This window comes from Mytilus edulis, chromosome 1 (assembly GCF_963676685.1).
Source record: "Mytilus edulis chromosome 1, xbMytEdul2.2, whole genome shotgun sequence".
NCBI lineage: Eukaryota > Metazoa > Mollusca > Bivalvia > Mytilida > Mytilidae > Mytilus > Mytilus edulis.
In genome coordinates this window covers 87,611,058-87,629,616 of record NC_092344.1, presented here as the reverse complement: position 1 = coordinate 87,629,616, position 18,559 = coordinate 87,611,058, and the positions used below count along the sequence as shown (strand labels likewise).

Below are 18,559 nucleotides of genomic sequence, written 5' to 3'. Positions count from 1 at the left end.
TCATGCTTATCAATTGTACATCAAATATGACTTCCAAGTTTGGAGAAGGCTTCCACAAATGATTGAATGTCAAAATTTCTATATACATTTGTATTTACTTGCATTTAAAGTAAATGATTATTCTCATTACACTGACATTATAATATTCTAAAATTTTGATTGGCTGATCTTTAATAAAGGTATTTGATTTTCTAACAAAGAGGAATCCCCTGACTTGTAAATACAAGTATAAGGCAAAAGAGCAATTTTTGTCCATTCAAAGAGATATATTCCTTGAGAAAAATAATTGTGTTTGGAAGAAGACGTGGGCCTTAACAACTATTGTTAGCAGCTTTATCAGCTGACACTAAATATACTAATGTTCACTATTCAATGGCAAGATGATGTAAGGCTTATAATCACTTGTTTTAGAATCGTCTTTATTTGTACATTACAAGTACAATATTTATAAATTCTTTTCCTCTGAATAAATGAACTTTAAACAGAGGCAACTGGATTTCCCGAATATCATAACAAATAATATTATTTCATAGTTTATTAAAAAAAAGTTATTACATAAAAAACATATATTTTCTTATTTGAAACGTAAATAAACTATATGTAAACATTATGGACGGAATTTTTATTAGAGTAAAGAAAAGAAAAGTAAAAAAGCACCATTTACTTGTCAGTTTGATATCAGAACTATTAAAGTTGTCAGTTGTTGTTTGTACCATTAACAAAAAATCCATTAAAAAATCTTCCAATACAAAACTGGCTGATGATTATTGAATGAGGAATAAAGACCGAACAAAACAATTTAACTATTATCTTGTTTTCAATACAGGTTCATTTATGTATTTGGTTATACATGAGATGACTTATAATAAATAATTCTGTATTGTACATTTCACATACTTATCAGTAGGAAAAAGTATTATAAAATAGTTTATTAAAAATATTTTTTCTCTCAAAATATAAGGCCACAGATTGCAGATGGTTTATTAAAATAGTCGGATTTGTACATTTTTAGAAGATATTTTAAAATCATTTATACTTACAAATTGATTTTTAAATATGTTCCATGTTGAGGCACATAAAAAGAAGTATATATAGGAATGACATAAAGCATCAGGCACTTTAGTATATCATATAGGAAATACAAAATGTTTGTTACTGACAAAAATATAAAACTGCATCTTATTCTAGCCTTAAGGCTGGGAACAGTAATGACAATAACAGATGTAAAATATAAACAGGTAAGTGTAAACATAAGAGTGTGACAAATCTTTTATAGGTTTTACACATTACTTTCTTATCAAATAGTTCATAATCATAAACATTTCAATGAAAAGATTTACTTTTGCTTCAATTTTTGTTTACACTTTATAGATAACAACTTTTTTAATAAAAAAATTCCCCATTTATACTCCACTGATTGTCAATAACTTTACATTAGACAAATGGAGATACTTAATTCAGGTTAAAGATTGCATCACAGAAAAAGAAAATATATGTATCACAGACTTAATAAATATCAACAAGTATAAAAATGTACTAAATTTCAATAGGTTTGGGAATAGGTTTTCTAACATGTCTCATTGTAGAGCCAGGCTCTGACGGTTTAAATGGAGCATGTTTGCCATACGGTCGAGGAATAGGTAATTCACTATCATCATCAGGTATATAGGCATTAGGACGAGGTTCTGCTGTTGTTGTAACTCCTCCAGCAATTTTATATTGTTCTTCTTCATCTTCTTGCTGTAAAATAATTGGAAAGGAAAATTAGAAAACATGATAAAACAAAGCTTATTTTTATACAATTAATAAAGGTGTCATTTTTGCAAAGTATACTGTAACTTTGCTTCTTTTTCAATTAAATAGCATGTGTGGAAGTTTTCTTGAAATATTGACATTCAACTCATATCATCATTTACTTATAGTATTGACTACAATCCTTCCTCATAACTTTTCAAGAAGTTCTTATTATGGTCAAAAGGCATTCGTAATCAAACATAATTGATAGTGGTTGTCTTTTTTCAAAAATATGCATGAAAAGCAGAACATAATCTTTTTGGCAAGTAAGATAAAATGGTGGAAAAAAATATGCTTTCTCTTAACTCAACCCTAATTTATCTAATTTTATACATCATTTGTCATTTACACATCAGTCGACTTTTAAATTCATTAAAAAATAGTAACCCCTTTAAAAGCAAAGTCTATTTGAAAGAAGAAAATAAAATTAATGTACACACCAATCTGATTTCTTCTTTATCTCTCTGTCGTATTTCTCCATCACGTAACATCCGAAGCCATGCTCTCTCATAATCATCATTAGGGGGTTCTCCTTTCTCCATTCTAATATAACATTGTTCTAATTCAGCCTCTTTTTCTTTTAAATTTTGTTGAAGTTTTAAAGCATTAGCTTGATTCATTGATAGTTCTGACACCATTGCCATCATTTTTCTTGTTGTTTCTTTTATTTTTGCTTGTAAATCATTCACCTGTGTAATGGAATAATTTCATATTAAAAATACAACTCAGAAGATTAGCATTTTACCTTTCCTTAAAAAATAGCTGTCAGATAATAATTCATTTTACTTCAGGTGGTTTTTAAGAACAATTATTAAAAAAAACCAAAAAAAAACTAATTCACTCAAAAAAAAATATATGGACAGAAAACTCACAACTTATCTTAACAACATTAATTTCTTACAATGCTGAGGTCAATACTTCAAGCAACAAAGTTTAATAACTAATGGTTCTTTAGACACTTATTACTTCCCCTTAAAAGTAGTTTAATACCAGTTGCTTACATCTACATCATTTGGGCCGAGTTCACTTGAAACTCTTCAATCGACTTCAGAGTTAATAGATTATCACGTGAACGCACTAGAGTTGATATTCGGAACATCTCTAAGTAACTCTAGGGTAAGGTCCTGACCAAGCATAAAAAATAAAATATTCTCATTGGTTTGACGTCATTCAAGAGTTTCTCGAGTTTAACCCTGGCTCCGTGAGGGTTGGAACCAGGGTACGAGGGGTTAACTCAAGTGGTTCAAGTAAAATCGTTTTGTTGAAACCCGAGTAAGTAAAGTTAACTCGAGAGTTTCAAGTGAACTCGGCCTTGGTGTCTGGTGAATATTTGTCTCATTAGTTTTCAAACAACATCTCCTTTTTTATAATATATTTTATATCTAAAGCAAATCAAATTTCAAAGTGAACACACATGATTTGTGAACTGATCCTTGAATCTTAAATGATATTTAAGCTGATATTTCAATAAATCAAGAATTTGTTTTTGTATGATTTTTAAATTATTAGTTTGTTGTTCTACACCAGTTCCATGCATTTGAAATACTAAGATCAACAGAAATAATAAAATCATAGAATACCTTCTTGGCAAGTTCTAATGTATCTTCTTTGCCAGATTCTGCTTTCTTCTTTACTCTTTCAGCTAATCTTGTTACTTGTTCAAATATTAAATCTTTTTCTAATAAGTGTTCTTCCTTTTCTGCTAATCTCATTTCCAGCTGCAAAAAAAACCCACACTTTTCTTACAACATATATATTCAAAGTGGATGGAATTTATGCATTGCAGAGTTTAACTGCTGTTTAATCAAATGGAGTGTTCAATACTTGTTTATTATAACTATCAAATCATGCATTGACAAAACTTCAACAAGAGTATTTGTCCATGCCCCCCCCTCCCCCTCACTCACACTATCACATTTCCATCTTAAGTCTAATGCATATTTAGGATGACAGTTAAATGAGAATTAAGTGATACAGCATCATTTTTCAATAGCATGCTAGCCTTGAGTGCTCGGAGTCATTGGTTCAATGACTCTAAAGATGAAGAATTAAAAGTTCTAAAAAAGAATTTGATTGTTTTTTTATGCCATTTGATGGGTATATGACGAGAGCAAAATGCAAAATTATAACAAGTACCTTTTTTGCATAAAAACAGGTGATGATGACCTTTATGTGATGTTGTACCATATAAAAAAGTTGAAAATTTATGCATTCATCAAGGACTTCTGAGAAATGGAACAAAAACAAAAACATACTGCAGCGGTTGAACAGAAATTTATAACAATTGCAGACATATATAAAATGAGTTACCCCTTCAATTTTCTCATGGAGTTCTGTTGGTGTTGGATCTTTGCCCTCTAAGTATCGAACTCTGTCTACATTCTTTGGATCTTCTAATTCTTTAAATAATTCTACCATTCTTTCTTGACACTGCTCCAACTGATAAAAAAAACATGCCCAATTTATGAACAAGATGTACATAGTTTTAATTAACATCACATTAGTCTTGTAACTTTTTGTAATATTCAGGTAATTTATTATTTATATTAGATATGTATTTTTTTTTTTAGTGTTTAGATTATTTTTTTAAATATTTTTCGATGAATGAATACAGTTTTCATTTATTAATCCATTATCCTTCCTATACTGAAAAAAATCCAACCTTTATCTCTAGAAAAATCAGAATACTTTAAAATGTACTTTCAAAAGTAATACACTGTTTAAGTCTTTTGAACTGTCAATCTAAATAGGAGTTATAATAATTGTAGCATTTTTGCGTTTTTTATCTTAATCTGTCAAACAAAATCATTTATATATTTCATTTACCTGCATTTGTAATATTTCTCTTTCTTGTTCTAATGCCCGTTTTTGTGGTACCATTTTCCTAAGTAATTCTATTGACCTTTTATCCTCACTCATTTGCATATTTAAGAATCTGATCTCTTCTTCTCTTGTTTGTAGTTCAACATTGCCATTCCTAATTAACTGATCTGTAAAATTATTAGATATAGTACATGCATTATAAAGTAGATTAAGAAGGAATATAAATGTCAACTTGCAAGTTTAGTGTTTTGTACTTAATTTTTCATAGAATATAGACGAAAGTTTAAAAAGTAATTTTCTAATCTTATTAAAGCACAGGACTTACATTTAACAATTTTCTAAAACATCAAATCACAGTACACAATGAATAAATACCTTCGTATGTAATAAATATTTATTTTAAAAAATGTAAACCATTGAAAATATGCTGAATTTTAACATTTTGTCATGTCTTGGCCTTTAATAGGTTACTATTTTTATTTCTCATTGTTGAAGGCTGTACAGTGATCTATAGCTGGGGAAATCTATGTCATTTGAACTTTGGTGGATAGTTGTAGCATTGGCAATTTTACCACTTTATCTGATTATTTCATGTATAAACAAGAATGTGTCCCAAGTACACAGATGCCCCACTCGCACTATCATTTTCTATGTTCAGTGGACTGTGAAATTGGGGTAAAAACTCTAATTTGGCATTAAAATTAGAAAGATCATATCATAGGGAACATGTGTACTAAGTTTCAAGTGGATTGGACTTCAACTTCATCAAAAACTACCTTGACCAAAAACTTTAACTTGAAGGGGGACAGACAGACAGATGAACGAACAGACAGACAAACAGACGGAAGAACAGACCCACACAGAAAACATAATGCCCCTCTACTATCGTAGGTGGGGCATTTCAAATATAGTTACCTTCAATATTGACTTTTTCATAGAATGTTGCCACCTCTTCCTCTATCTGAATCAACTTTAACCCTCTAAAAAAGAGATGCATTATTTATCTGATATTACACATACAAACTGAACAAAACAATCCCTCAGTATCTTAATTCAAATCTAACAAATGTTTAGCTTTCTTAAGCTGTAATCAACCCTAATACTACAAAAACAAAATAGTTACTTTATACACGGTCTTTATCTTTTCCAAATATTGTTTCTTAGAACCAATCTTACCCTTAATATAACTTTAAAGTAACTCTAAACAAACTATTGCTTAATAATGTGCCTGTTTGAATGTATTGGACACGCTGTTCAAGGAAAAATAAGAGAGGGGGTTGAACAACACTTATTTGTATTCCCAACCACAATTTTTTTCATTCATAACAGAATCATATTTACTTACACCCTATTACTCTGAGAAAAAAATATCATGTAGTGCATAACCCTCACATGCATACATATAATTATTGAATAGTTCTACCCTAAATTAATTAAAATTATATCAATTTATGTTTATCAAATACGAAAAAGGTCAATTTCAAAAATGTTTACCTATCATTCCTCTTTTTCAGTTCCTTAGAATACATGTCTCTGAGTCTGGTACTTTCTTCCTCTCCCTGGTTGATCATCATATTTAGTTTAGACATGTCCATTTTCTGTTGATCTTGTTGTGCCTTCATTTCCATGTATACAGCCTTCTGTTTAGATAACTCATTTAACAAGCTGTCTCTCTTGACAATATTGGTCATGTGCTTTAGCCTTTGGTTTTGTAGGATCCTAAAACAATAAAATATCAGTTTAAATTCATTAAAATATAATTATCTCTTAAATAGCTGTTAGTAATAACATTAACAGTACTTATTTTTTGCAGCAGATGCATATTTCAACAATTAATGTTTCTTAAGGGATGCTCGATGGCAATATATTTGAAATTCCAAGCTTATTAAAAAGATAAAGAGCTATAATTCAAAAAAGAGGGGTAAAAAAAGTATAGCCAAAACCGGGCAATAAACAAATTCTTTTTGTGTGTATGCAATTTCATGTGAACAGTTTACCAATAGATGAGACTAAACATCAGCTATTGAAATAATAAGAAGTAACTTACTTATCCTTATCGTTGACTGTGTGACGTAAGATCTCTATCTCATTCTGTAACATTTTGATTTTCTCTTTCATTTCTGCAGCTTTCTGTGTACTTGTTTGTATTAAATTTACACATTTATTTCTCTCATTTTTTATCACATCATACAACTTTGCAAATTCTTTCAACCTGAAAAAAATACAAATAAATATCATGTGCATTTTTTAATAACTATGTTATGGAGAGACAAAAGCATGGTGTGTAATCTTTCCTTGTAATATTTGTCTTTTTTAGGTGCCTCATTCTTAAAATAGCTTTATTGGCCCCATTTAACATTGAAACAACCATTTTAAGCCACATATTTTTCTTGACATGTTTATGTAGATAATTTTTTACATTTAAATTGTATCCAGAGCAGTAGTTGAATTTTTTTAAACTGAAAACAAAATCTTTAAAATACAACCATAATTTGTTTTGTCTGGTTTTACATATTGTCATGTTTAATTCGCTTTAATCATATTTCAAACTAGCTATAAACTAATTTGCAATACATAAATTAAAAAAAAAAAATACAGAATTAAACTTACTTGGTTTCCATTTCTTTTTCTTTCTTTCTATGATCAGCTATTTGTAAATCTTTTGTTTGTAGATCTTCCTCTGCTTTGTGGAATCTTATTTCTGCCCTCATAAAATCTCTTGCTTTCTGTTCTCTTTCATCAGCCTAATGAAAAGTAAAACAAAATATTTTCAGGTGAAAAATGTGAGTGCTTTGTACATCCATGAAAAAAATCACATTTTTCTGTTGCCAAGAAGAAACGGTAGTCAATTGTTACCTTAATAGACATCAATGACCTAGAGTATAGCCAATGAAAATATCACAATTGTGTATCACACTGCAAGATAGGCCAACCAAATTAACACAAATATTCATTTCACTAAATATTTATATCATATTTCTTACAGTGTGTTATGAGAAAACTCATGATGTGAGAAATACATTACAGATCAAAACTATAAGAGAATCCTCAACAAGTATCTATATCTATCTATAACTGAATATCATGCTTTGTCTTAGATTAAGCTACTCACTATGAACAAATCATAGTTATAGGTACAGTCTTACCTTGATAGCTGCTAAACGGTTAAGTTCAACAACTTCAATCCTCAGATCACTCTGTTCATACAACAATGCCTGCTCCTGTGCTGCACTAGTTTCTAATGCTATGTGTTTATCTGTTGTTACTTTGTTCTATAAAAAAGTAATGTAAGTTTATGATTACAAAAAACAGTCTTTAAAACAAACATGTTTCATGAAAAACATAACTTTAACCAATTTTCAACTCCTTTTTCATTTAACATCATATTAATATTCTGTAAGTTAGAATCAATATTCCTCTATTAATATATATCTATATTTCTTAGAATATAAAATACAATACAACGCATTATTTTAATCATACTTAAAAAGTTTTATAAAATTTCATTACATGTGTATTATCTTACCAGGTGCTCCCAGGTGCAGCTTGATACGACCGCAGTGGTAGAACCCTGAACAGTTGGGGCAAGTATGGACACAACATTCAAGCTTGATACAGCTCTAATTTGGATTGTGATCAAATTCTTCACATAATATGAGTTTCTGACATAAAACAAATGTCAAGATCTTCCAAATCTATTATGATATATTGTGCAATTAAAGATTTCTTCTTCAAACTTTTCAAAAATTTGGAATTAGAGAAAACTTCTACCACCCCCCTTTTTTTTTTGCAATAAGTCCAAAACCTGACATTTCTTTATATATAATTTACAAGTAGTGTAAGGGAAGTAAATTCGAACATACCAAACATTGTTTATTAACTGTTTTTGAATTACCTCCCTTTCACTGCTTTTTAATTGTCTTAATGGTCCGTTGACCAGAAAAACCTAGTCTCCCCGTTTTTTTTGCCCCTTAGTCCAAAACATTTTGAGCCAAAACCCCCCAAAGTCATTACTAACCATCCCTTAATGGTATGGAAACTTGTGGTATAATTGCAGAGAGATTCATCAACTTAAACACAAGTTATTGTTTGAAAACTACAAAAATGGTTATTTTGGACCCCCTTTTTGGCCCCTAATTCCTTAAATATTGGGACCATAACCCCCAACATCAATCCCAACCTTCCTTTAGTGGTATTAAACCTTCTGGTAAAAATTTATAGAGATCCATTCACTAAATCTACAGTTATTGTTCGGAAACTTAATGAGTTTTCGGACGATGCAGACGACATGATACCATTATACGACTCAAAACTTTTTTTGCTGTCGTATAAAAATTCAGGAAACCATTTATTTACAAAATCAAGATGATCTACTACCAACGTTAATGCTTACATGTTTTGCAAGAGAAACTTTGACCATTTCAACTTCTTTTGCTAAATCAGCTTTCTTCTTTGATATTGACCCATCATCCTTCGGTAAAGATTCAACCTATTAAAAGAATTGTTATTTGTTCAATTTCAAGATTGATGTCGTTATAATTTGTTGTACATGTCACATAGATACAGTCCTACACTATATGAAACTTAAACGAATCCCAACATATCTTCTGTACCTATTAATAAATACATCATCAAATCTCAAATCTGATATAAAAAATTGTTTGATAAATTAAATCCTAAATCTATTCACATTACTATTTTATTTACAACTTATTTAAAATGAGCCAAATATTCATATAAAATCAAATTAAATGTATTACTTCCCTTTTTTCTGTAGAAATTTCAAGTATGATATTTTTTTCCCTTGCTTTAAGTATGTGCCAGAGATCAATTTTTTCATACAGTGGAAATTTTTTAAAATAGTAAGCATATTTTACTTTTCCCTTCAGTCTAGAAGCATTGTTATCAATAATTTTCTATGCACCTGTGATTTTGTCTTCTCATTAACAGATCTGGTATGAAGTAAGTTTTCTTCTGCTACTTTAACTTGTAACTCTGCTTTCTTTAATGTTTTCAGATCTCTGTCTTTCTCTCTGGTCCTTCTGGCATGGGCTTCATGTTGGTTCTTTTTTTCCAACATTATATGTCTTAATCCCATTTCAATTGTGCCCCTGCAGTAAATAACAAACTTTATTACATTTTGTCAATGGAAATAGGATTTTCAAAAAGCAATATGAATCTCATTTAGTAATTACAAAGTTTAACAAGCAATAAAGTGTATTACATAACAATGTTATGGTATAGGTGGGGCATAAAAAGGGGACTCATAATGAGTTTTAAATTAACATGATAATTCAATTCACATGCCAGAATTTTGTGTTTTTTTAATCAGCATAAAGTTATATAAACTGAATCAGCCATGTAGTAATACTAATTAATAACTAATGTTGAACAATTTTTTCCAGTTTAGTTGCTTTATTCCACTTTTCATGGGCAAAACTTTGTTAGTCTAAGAGTAAGACCAGTTTTATTATCTATTACTGTAATCAAACTTACTTGTCCCCTTCCAGTGTAGCCTGTTCATTTTTAGCAGCTTCAATCTCTTTCAAAATCATATTGACCTCAGTATTCTTCTGATCGACAAGGGATTTCCCCTTTTCAACTTCTGTTTCTAATTCAAATTTTTCATCTGTTAAATCTTCCTTCTTTTTGGCAAAAAATTTCAGAGAGTCTTTCAATGTTTCATGCTCTGTGTCTAGAGTTTTCTGTCTCTTGTCTATTTCACTAGAGTAAAATGGGATGGTCATAATTAATTCCAGACAAATTGTTACTTAACAAGAATTAAACAGAAAAAGTATAAAATGTAATTTTGTTGTAAAATTTCATATTAAAGACATCCTTTTTATTCAAGTGCATATAAAATCTAGGTGTTTAATTTTTCCTCAATCCATGAAAATTATTACCCACAAAAAATAAATGAACTTACAGTATAAAAAGCGAGTTGTGGAGCAGTAATCCAACAACCAGTTGTCAAATTCATCTGAAAATTTCAGGACTGATAGATATTGATTTGATAAACATTTTAACCCCTGTCAGATTTGCTCTAAATGCTTTGGTTTCAGAGTTATAAGCCAAAATCTAAATTTTACCCCTATGTTCTATTTTTAGCCATGGTGGCCAGCTTGGTTGGTTGGCTGGGTCACCACACACAATTTTTTAAATGCCATACCCTAATAATGATTGTGGCTAAGTCTGATTAAATTTGGCCATGTTGTTTTAGAGAAGAAGATTTTTGTAGAAGATTACAAAAATTTGGTAAAAAAAGACTATAAAGTGCAATAACTCCTTAAGGGGTCAACTGACCATTTTGGTCATGTTGACTTATTTGTAAATCTTACTTTGCTAAACATTATTTCTGATTACAGTTTATCTCTATCTATAATAATATTCAAGATAATAAACGAAAACGACAAAATTTCCTTAAAATTAACAATTCAGGGACAGCAACCCAACAACCGGTTGTGCGATTCATCTGAAAATTTCAGGGCAGATAGATCTCGACTTGATAAACCATTTTACTCGATGTCAGATTTTCTCTAAATGCTTTGGTTTCAGAGTTATAAACAAAAACCAAAATCTACATTTTACCCCTATGTTCTATTTTTAGCCATGGAGGCCATCTTTGTTGGTTGGCCGGGTCCTGGACACTTTTTTAAACTAGATCCCCCAATGATGATTGTGGTTAAATTTGGCTCAGTAGTTTCAGAGGAGAAAATTTTTGTAAAAGTAAATGACGACAGACGCCTGATGCCGGATGCCAAGTGGTGAGAAAAGCTCACTTGGTCCTTCTGGCCAGGTGAGCTTAAAAGAACAGCGGTGTGAATGCCAATTACTGAGTAAGGGGAGATAATCCTAATGTAATTTCCAATAACTTATGTATTATGAATTGATATAAAATTATCTCATATAAAAACATTATTTCCTTACTTGAATTGTCTCTGTAATTTGTCTTTCTCTTTCATTAACTGGTTAGGAACTGAGTTCACTTGAACAAGATCTCCCTACAAAGAATTTACATTAATTTATGTTAGTATATATTGAGAACTTTCAAAATGTAAATTCTGCATCCATTCATTGGACCTCCTAGATGGATATAACTGTACAGTATATAAAGTTAGAGCAAAATCCTTATATATTTTGAAACCTATACTAACTATTTTCAATTTATTTCTTATCAATTGCAGAAATAACAAACTATTGCAACAATACCAAACATTAATTCAATGGTACAAAAAAGTATTCATAACAAGCTATTATTTGAACTTGGAATTATTTTTAATTATGGAATTTGCTTAAATTCTTATTGAAATTTTTAATAAACTCCATGTTTATTTTGTACTATAATGTTCTGTGCTGCGCACAACACTTTCTATTACAAGGAAAATAGTATATTTTCAATAGAATGTACTGTGCCGCGCACAACACTATCTTACCAAAATACATAGTATGGAAAGTGTTATGAATCGCTCAAAACATTATAACACCAAATAAACGTGGAATTTATTAAAAAATTTAAACACAAGAAATTATGCAAATTCTATAATTAAAAATAATTCCAAGTTCAAATAATAGCCTGTTCAAGTGAATTTCCTTGTAGTTTGGAGTGTGTTAACTGAATATTTTAAACCCACACTAAATGTCAAATGCATGAAAATCTTTGATATCCTAAATTCAGATTAAAGTTACATTCAGAGAAGGGGTCAAAATTTATACTTCCTGGTGTAAAAAATTATTAAAATATAAATTTTATGTACATTTCTTACTTCTCAGATAAACATCTAATATATAAACTACCTTAAATTTTTCCATTTCATCTACTAATTTTTCGAAATCCTTCTTATCTATTATAATCTGTCTATTGTTCCCCTCTAAATCTTCTTTTAAAGACTTATTTTCCATCTGTCTTTGCATTATTTCTTTCTTAATTTCATCACATGCTGCTTGAAGTTCCTTGATCTTTTTCTCCGTTTCCTAAGAAAAAAAGATTTATGAAATAAGTTGATCAGAAGATGTGTTATAAATAAAATTGCTAAAGATAGGAAACAAATTAACATTCTGTGTGTTTTGTGTTGATTTGTTGATTAGTTGAAGTTTAATGCCATTTTTTAAAACTATTGTGCTATAATGTGGTTGTCAGTTTTTATTGGTGGAGGCAAGCAGAGTGCCCAGAGAGAACCACTGACCTTTAGTAGGAAAACTGACAATTCTTGTAAATTAATATTGGGATTTGAGTACACATGCCACATGTGGGATTCAAACTCACAACCTTCAAGTGTTGATTGTCAAGTGATACAGATTTTGGACTTCTTAAACCACTCTGCCAACAATGCCTCATGTTTTGTTTTTAGTTCACATCACGTTTTCAAGTGTATTCATATACCATATTCTTCTTTTATATCTTATAATCTTTTATTTCTTTTGTATATAACCTGGATTAGGGTATAGTTCTGACATTTATAACTGGATTTGTATGGTCTTCATGTTTGGAATACTGTAGCTTAAAAGGTGTTTTTCTTTACATGTTTTTTATATTGCAGAGAGTACTGTTAGCAATATTTGCCTGAATACAGCTTAACCTTCTTAAAGGCATGTTTAAAAGGTGAAAATAACAAAAGGCTTAATTTGCAGTTAATCTGTTCTGTTATCCTCCCATATTTAAGGACACATTTTGAATTACCAATATAAAACAAATGGAGACACAAACTATGCACTTTTTGAAAGTTTTCAAAATGAACATAAAACAAAATCAAAGATCATAGATGTTAGAAGTTTACTTACACCTTGCTTTGGGAGTCTTGCAAATTCTTTTTCCAGAATTTTCTTTTCTTCTGTCAGACTGTAATGAGATAAGAAATATTGTTTGTAAATGCTGTTTAGACTTTTCCAGATTTGGAAAGTTCTCTAGGTTGAAAAGTTCTGGAAAGAACTCCCAGTTTAAACATATTATTCATAAACATTTAAGATGTTACAAAAAATATATATCTTCTTTGGTTAATTGTCCTCTAAGCAACACAATTTACAACTCAAGCCTCTGCAAATTTTATGATATACACAAAACAAAACAAAAAGCAATAACCACATGGACCATAACAACTCCTTTTTTTTATATATGAACTTACGTTTCAAATTTGTAATTTAACTGATATTCTCTGTCTAATATTTCATCTTTAGCATTTACACTTTTTAAGATTTCTCGTCTGATATTGACCACTTCCGAATTAGAGGTTTTATCTGGTAAATTATCTGCCTTCTCCAGCTCTATCCTCTGCCTTTCAAGTTCTACTTGTACTTCTTTGGCCTGCTTCAGTAAATTTGATTCATTATCTCTTGTTCTGTTGAAGTAAGATCATATTATAAACAATTATAATACTTAATCAAATTTTATAAAAAAATATTGTAGTTTCCATAAAAACAATTCACATTAAATATGTCAGAAATAAAATATAAGTCCTTTAGGGTTTGTTTGAAATGGGTTTTTTTTATTATTAAGTTAATATCAATATTTTTTTTCTTCAAAACTTGTCAAGACAAAACTGTCAGAAAAAATAATTATCCTTTTCTGGAAAATGGTCTTGCTATACATTCCATCTTTCTTTGGGCTGTTCTAAAATGTTCATGTAGTTGGTGGAGTAGATTTGAGACACTTAAAATTATCAAATATGGGTGGTTACATTTTTCTTAGAATTTTTAATTTTGAGTGGTCAGGGTCTAAAATAACCTACCCCTATGTGTTTGATTCTGGAACAGCCCTTAACTCAAGTTAGGAGACAATTGAAGTAGATAATAATTATATAATTATAAAAAAAATTCCACAGACTTTACAAAAGCCAATTTTTCTATTTTTGAAGTAACTTATTCAAAACATTGACATATCTTCGAAAAATAAAAATAAAAGTACTCACTTTTTCAGAGTTTCATGTAAATCTGTGTACTTTGCTTTCAGATGTGCCAGTCTTGTTCCAGTTAATTTACCATCTTGAAACAACTAGAAATAAAGAATATAAAATACAATGTACTGCTTTATAATGATAAGGAAATTATACTGTAAATGCAGTACACTAACCAAATCTACACTTACCTAAGGACCACCAATTTATACACCTTGTATAACACAAACATGATTAGTCATTTTAGTCTTTAAGGTTTTTTATAGGTTTTTTTGGTATCCTGTAACAAGTAAAAATACATGGACGATTTTGTTCTCTTGTAATTGTAATGAAATTGTAAAACTCTAATTTAAAGATTCTAACCTCGTCAAGACATTGGAATGCAGGACTAGCTGAAACCTCCACCTGACTTTCCTCTTGTTGTACCACTCTAGGAGGAAGTGCAGTCAATGGCTGTGTGTATTTCTGTGGTTCCTCTTCTGTCTCATCTTGGGAATCCTCTGTGGGCTCTGGACTACTCATATCTGTGTAAAAGACAATGAATCTATCAAAATCAAAATTTCTATTGCATTTATATGGTGTTGAATCTCCCTTAAATGCAATATTGAATATATTTGTAATTGACCTTAAACCTGAGGTTATCTTAAGTCTGTCTGACATAAGATGCAATTCTAGATAATTTAATGCATGCTGCCATTTACATGTAAGTGGTATGGTTGACTTCTAAATATGTACATTGTACATGCAAATCTGTCACAAGTGTTTCCAGAGAAGAAGATATACAAGTTAACTATGGTTTACAGATGAATTGACCCTATAATCATGATATGAAAAATTTAAATTCTAGTACAGCTCACACGACCCTTTTGTCAAGGAGAGCTCAAAAAGTTATGGTTTTAATATATAGTTAGAAAGTAAGATTAATACAATGTACTGTGCAAGATTTTTTCTCTCTTCAAAAAGCAGATTCAATCATGATCAAGATTACAGTAATTTGAGTTAGACAAACATATTGAAGTGGGTCCTACCTGCTGCCTGTGAGATGTAATCAGCGACAATCTCCTCAACGACAATTTTATATCCAAAAATCTTAGTGTACCTATCGACGGACCTAGAGCGTTTTATAAGGGGAGGATGGGTAATAACGTACTCCTATTACTAAACCTTAGCGGAATGATCCTGGTACATGTATCTTATTTACATCTATGGTAGCAATTGAATGGCTCTGGTAACAGTATATATCTCTTATGAACAATACTATGACAATAAACAAATAATATAATAATATGCAATTTATTCCCTTACTAAAGCAATATTCTCTTATATGGTAAAAGTATGTGTGTCGAGTTACTACTATCTTTACTGCTTTATAAAGTGTGTTGTCCTATAAGGCCTAAATACTTCGTAAAACCTATTCAGAGCTAATAATTCCAATATAGTCTTCAATTTGTTTTAAAACACCTTGTATTATATAATTTCCAAAAGTGAATTCTGTATCTTCATTTATATAAAGTATATATAGAAATCTGCTTTACCAGTATATGGGTTGTTGGAAACATGACACACTTATGTGTGTTGACACCGTGTCGCAGTGTTGATTTGTACTGAATCAGTATAATTTGCTTAAAGTAAATTAAGGAAAGTTATTGACAATGATAAATTGTAAATAATATTGAAATATTATTTTAACCCTTTTTAATATATTTATGATCCTATATGCTAACCTTAAAACAAGAATATGTAAGCAGCTTTAGTTATTTGAAAGTCGTAGGAATGGCGCCCAGACGAAACGCTTTCGAGACGCGACGGCCATACTTCCATGACGGCCCTAGGATGTGTCGGCCATACCGTCATATCGTCCATGGGACATATCGGCCACACATTGTGAGACGTATCGTCCACACTTTTAAATTTTTTTTTATTGAGTTTATTACATAAAATATAATACAAAAAATAAGTATTTGTTCATAATAATAACATAAATATGATTGTGTAGTACTTTTTTTCTGTACAGAAGATTTTATTTATTCTTGTAAGAGTTATCTTTGCTTGATCATCATCGCTCGTGTTTACAACTTGTTGCGGCCATATTATGTAAGTATATTGATTATTTCTTCATTGTCAGTTGTAAACATTTTCTGAAGAATCATTTTTATTGTAATGTGATATAAAGGCATCATATTTTATATGAATTTTAAACTGTAGGAATGTTGACTGTCGCTGTCAATGACGATATATACATACAAGCACATGTTACAGATCTTTTTATTATATCTGTAAAAAATATATATTATTCTAAACTATACAAATCTTCTCAATCTCAGTCTTGGTGAAATTAAAAACAGGACTCAGTGTAAAGGTTAACTCTAAGGAAGGCAATTCATCAAGTTCGAGTTATATTTGTCATGATCATCAGACACATTGTTTAATAATTCTGATTTTTTTTTCTTTCTTATAGTTTAGAGTCATTCTATTTGCTGAACATCTTTCCAAGACAGAGACTACTGCAGAATTTTCCAATAACATAAGAAATTACCCGTAAAATCTGACAGGAATGTGCACCCGATTGGCTAATTACATGATAAAAGATGGCCAGTTTCATTTTTATCATACTGAATGTTCTTTTTGCTTTGTTCATTGTGTTGAATTGTGTTGAAAACAATTTGTTGACAATTTAAATGTTCTCATTTTTGTGCATTTGTTGATGGATAATTGTATTATGGGCAATCATACCAATATACTCTAGTATAAGAAACAAAAAGATGATATTTTTTTTTAATATATTTTATTTATTCATTCAGTCATACAGATAAACAAATAAACACCAAACATATAAACCTTCTTCATACATACAACATACACAAACCATTCATATATACATTTCGTTCATACATGTAGGACATTCATCTAATATACATTTTTTAAATAAACAATCTCTTACGTTTTCTCTCATATGCTCTTGTCACTCATGCATTTATTCCACTGCATACACATGTCTCCCAATATTTAAACATTTATATTCACAAAAGCACTAAAACATACCAAAATGCACTATATTACGATCATGAAGTCACTACAATTAACACTTAATCAGACTCGTAGTCGGAATCTTCAGAGTCGGACTCTGGGAGGGTCTCTGGTTGAGGAACAGGTGGTGCATGCAGATGGCCTACCGAACGGAGAAAGTCGGATGTTCGGATACTGTCTTCCTCGTACTGGTCCCACAGTGAAGTTAGACGGCCTTGAAGCTGCTTGTATGTGTCTCGTTGATAGCGGCTGAGTTGCTGTTCACTCACAAGCTGCTGTGTGATGGACACGGTCTTGGCTTCCTGTTGGAAGGCTGGCACAATCTTGTAGAAATGGAGGTGGTTGTGGGCAAAAAAAAACCATGGACGATACGTCTTTACAAAGTATGGCCGTTTTTGTACTATGGCCGTTTCATCTTTTCGGGGTATGGCCGTTTCATCCTATGGCCGTCATGGTAGTATGGCCGTTACGTCTTGCATCGGACGAAACAAGACTCAGAACCCGAGTGCTTAGTTGTCGCAAATTCATATGCAAGTACGACACACTAAGACACACTGTGACACACATTTTGTATAAGAATATAGTTGAATTGAGGTTCACTTGTGTGAGTTCTGACATGCAACCTGCACTTTCCCATAGTTCAAATTGTGTCGTAATTTGTCAACAATTTGTCTTAAACGTTAATTTTTGATGCATGACATATAATTCTATTTTCTATCCCCTTTAATTTTAAAAAATGCTGAAAAGATTTATAAAGGATTGGAGTAAGGATATGAGAAGACCTATACAGCTATAGGACGCAAATTCTGGTTGTTGTCTGTTGACATCACTTATCGTTTAGTAATTAATTGTTCTTTTACCTTTTGATTTATTGAAGAAACTACCTCTTTGCTATTCCCAATAGCGTGCAAATGCACGGCTATCTGTTAAAGCTAATAATTACTGTAAATAATTTAGTGTCCAATTTGCTTGTAAATAAATTTGTTTCTATGGGCTTTACGCATGCGCCATAATAGGTTTACATTAAG

The 18,559-nt window shown here is 30.6% G+C and overlaps 1 protein-coding gene across 2 annotated transcripts; it reads right to left on the bottom strand.

Annotated features, from left to right (window-relative positions):
* Positions 1-520: 520 nt before the first annotated feature.
* Positions 521-18,554, bottom strand: LOC139493702 (coiled-coil domain-containing protein 146-like). 2 transcript variants are annotated; one of them, XM_071282041.1, is made up of 20 exons: positions 18,392-18,554; positions 14,868-15,028; positions 14,520-14,602; positions 13,737-13,949; positions 13,396-13,453; positions 12,412-12,588; positions 11,545-11,618; positions 10,114-10,341; positions 9,542-9,728; positions 9,011-9,106; positions 7,764-7,889; positions 7,228-7,361; positions 6,665-6,829; positions 6,112-6,336; positions 5,533-5,597; positions 4,621-4,784; positions 4,105-4,233; positions 3,375-3,512; positions 2,235-2,483; positions 521-1,740 (listed from the first exon to the last, which is right to left on the bottom strand). In XM_071282041.1, the coding sequence occupies exons 2-20, from the start codon at positions 15,024-15,026 to the stop codon at positions 1,537-1,539; spliced, it is 2,874 nt and encodes a 957-aa protein (XP_071138142.1). In that variant the 5' UTR covers positions 15,027-15,028; positions 18,392-18,554; the 3' UTR covers positions 521-1,536. The 2 variants fall into 2 exon arrangements, with proteins under 2 accessions (XP_071138142.1, XP_071138143.1); XM_071282042.1 differs by having other exon boundaries at positions 18,416-18,522.
* Positions 18,555-18,559: the final 5 nt, after the last annotated feature.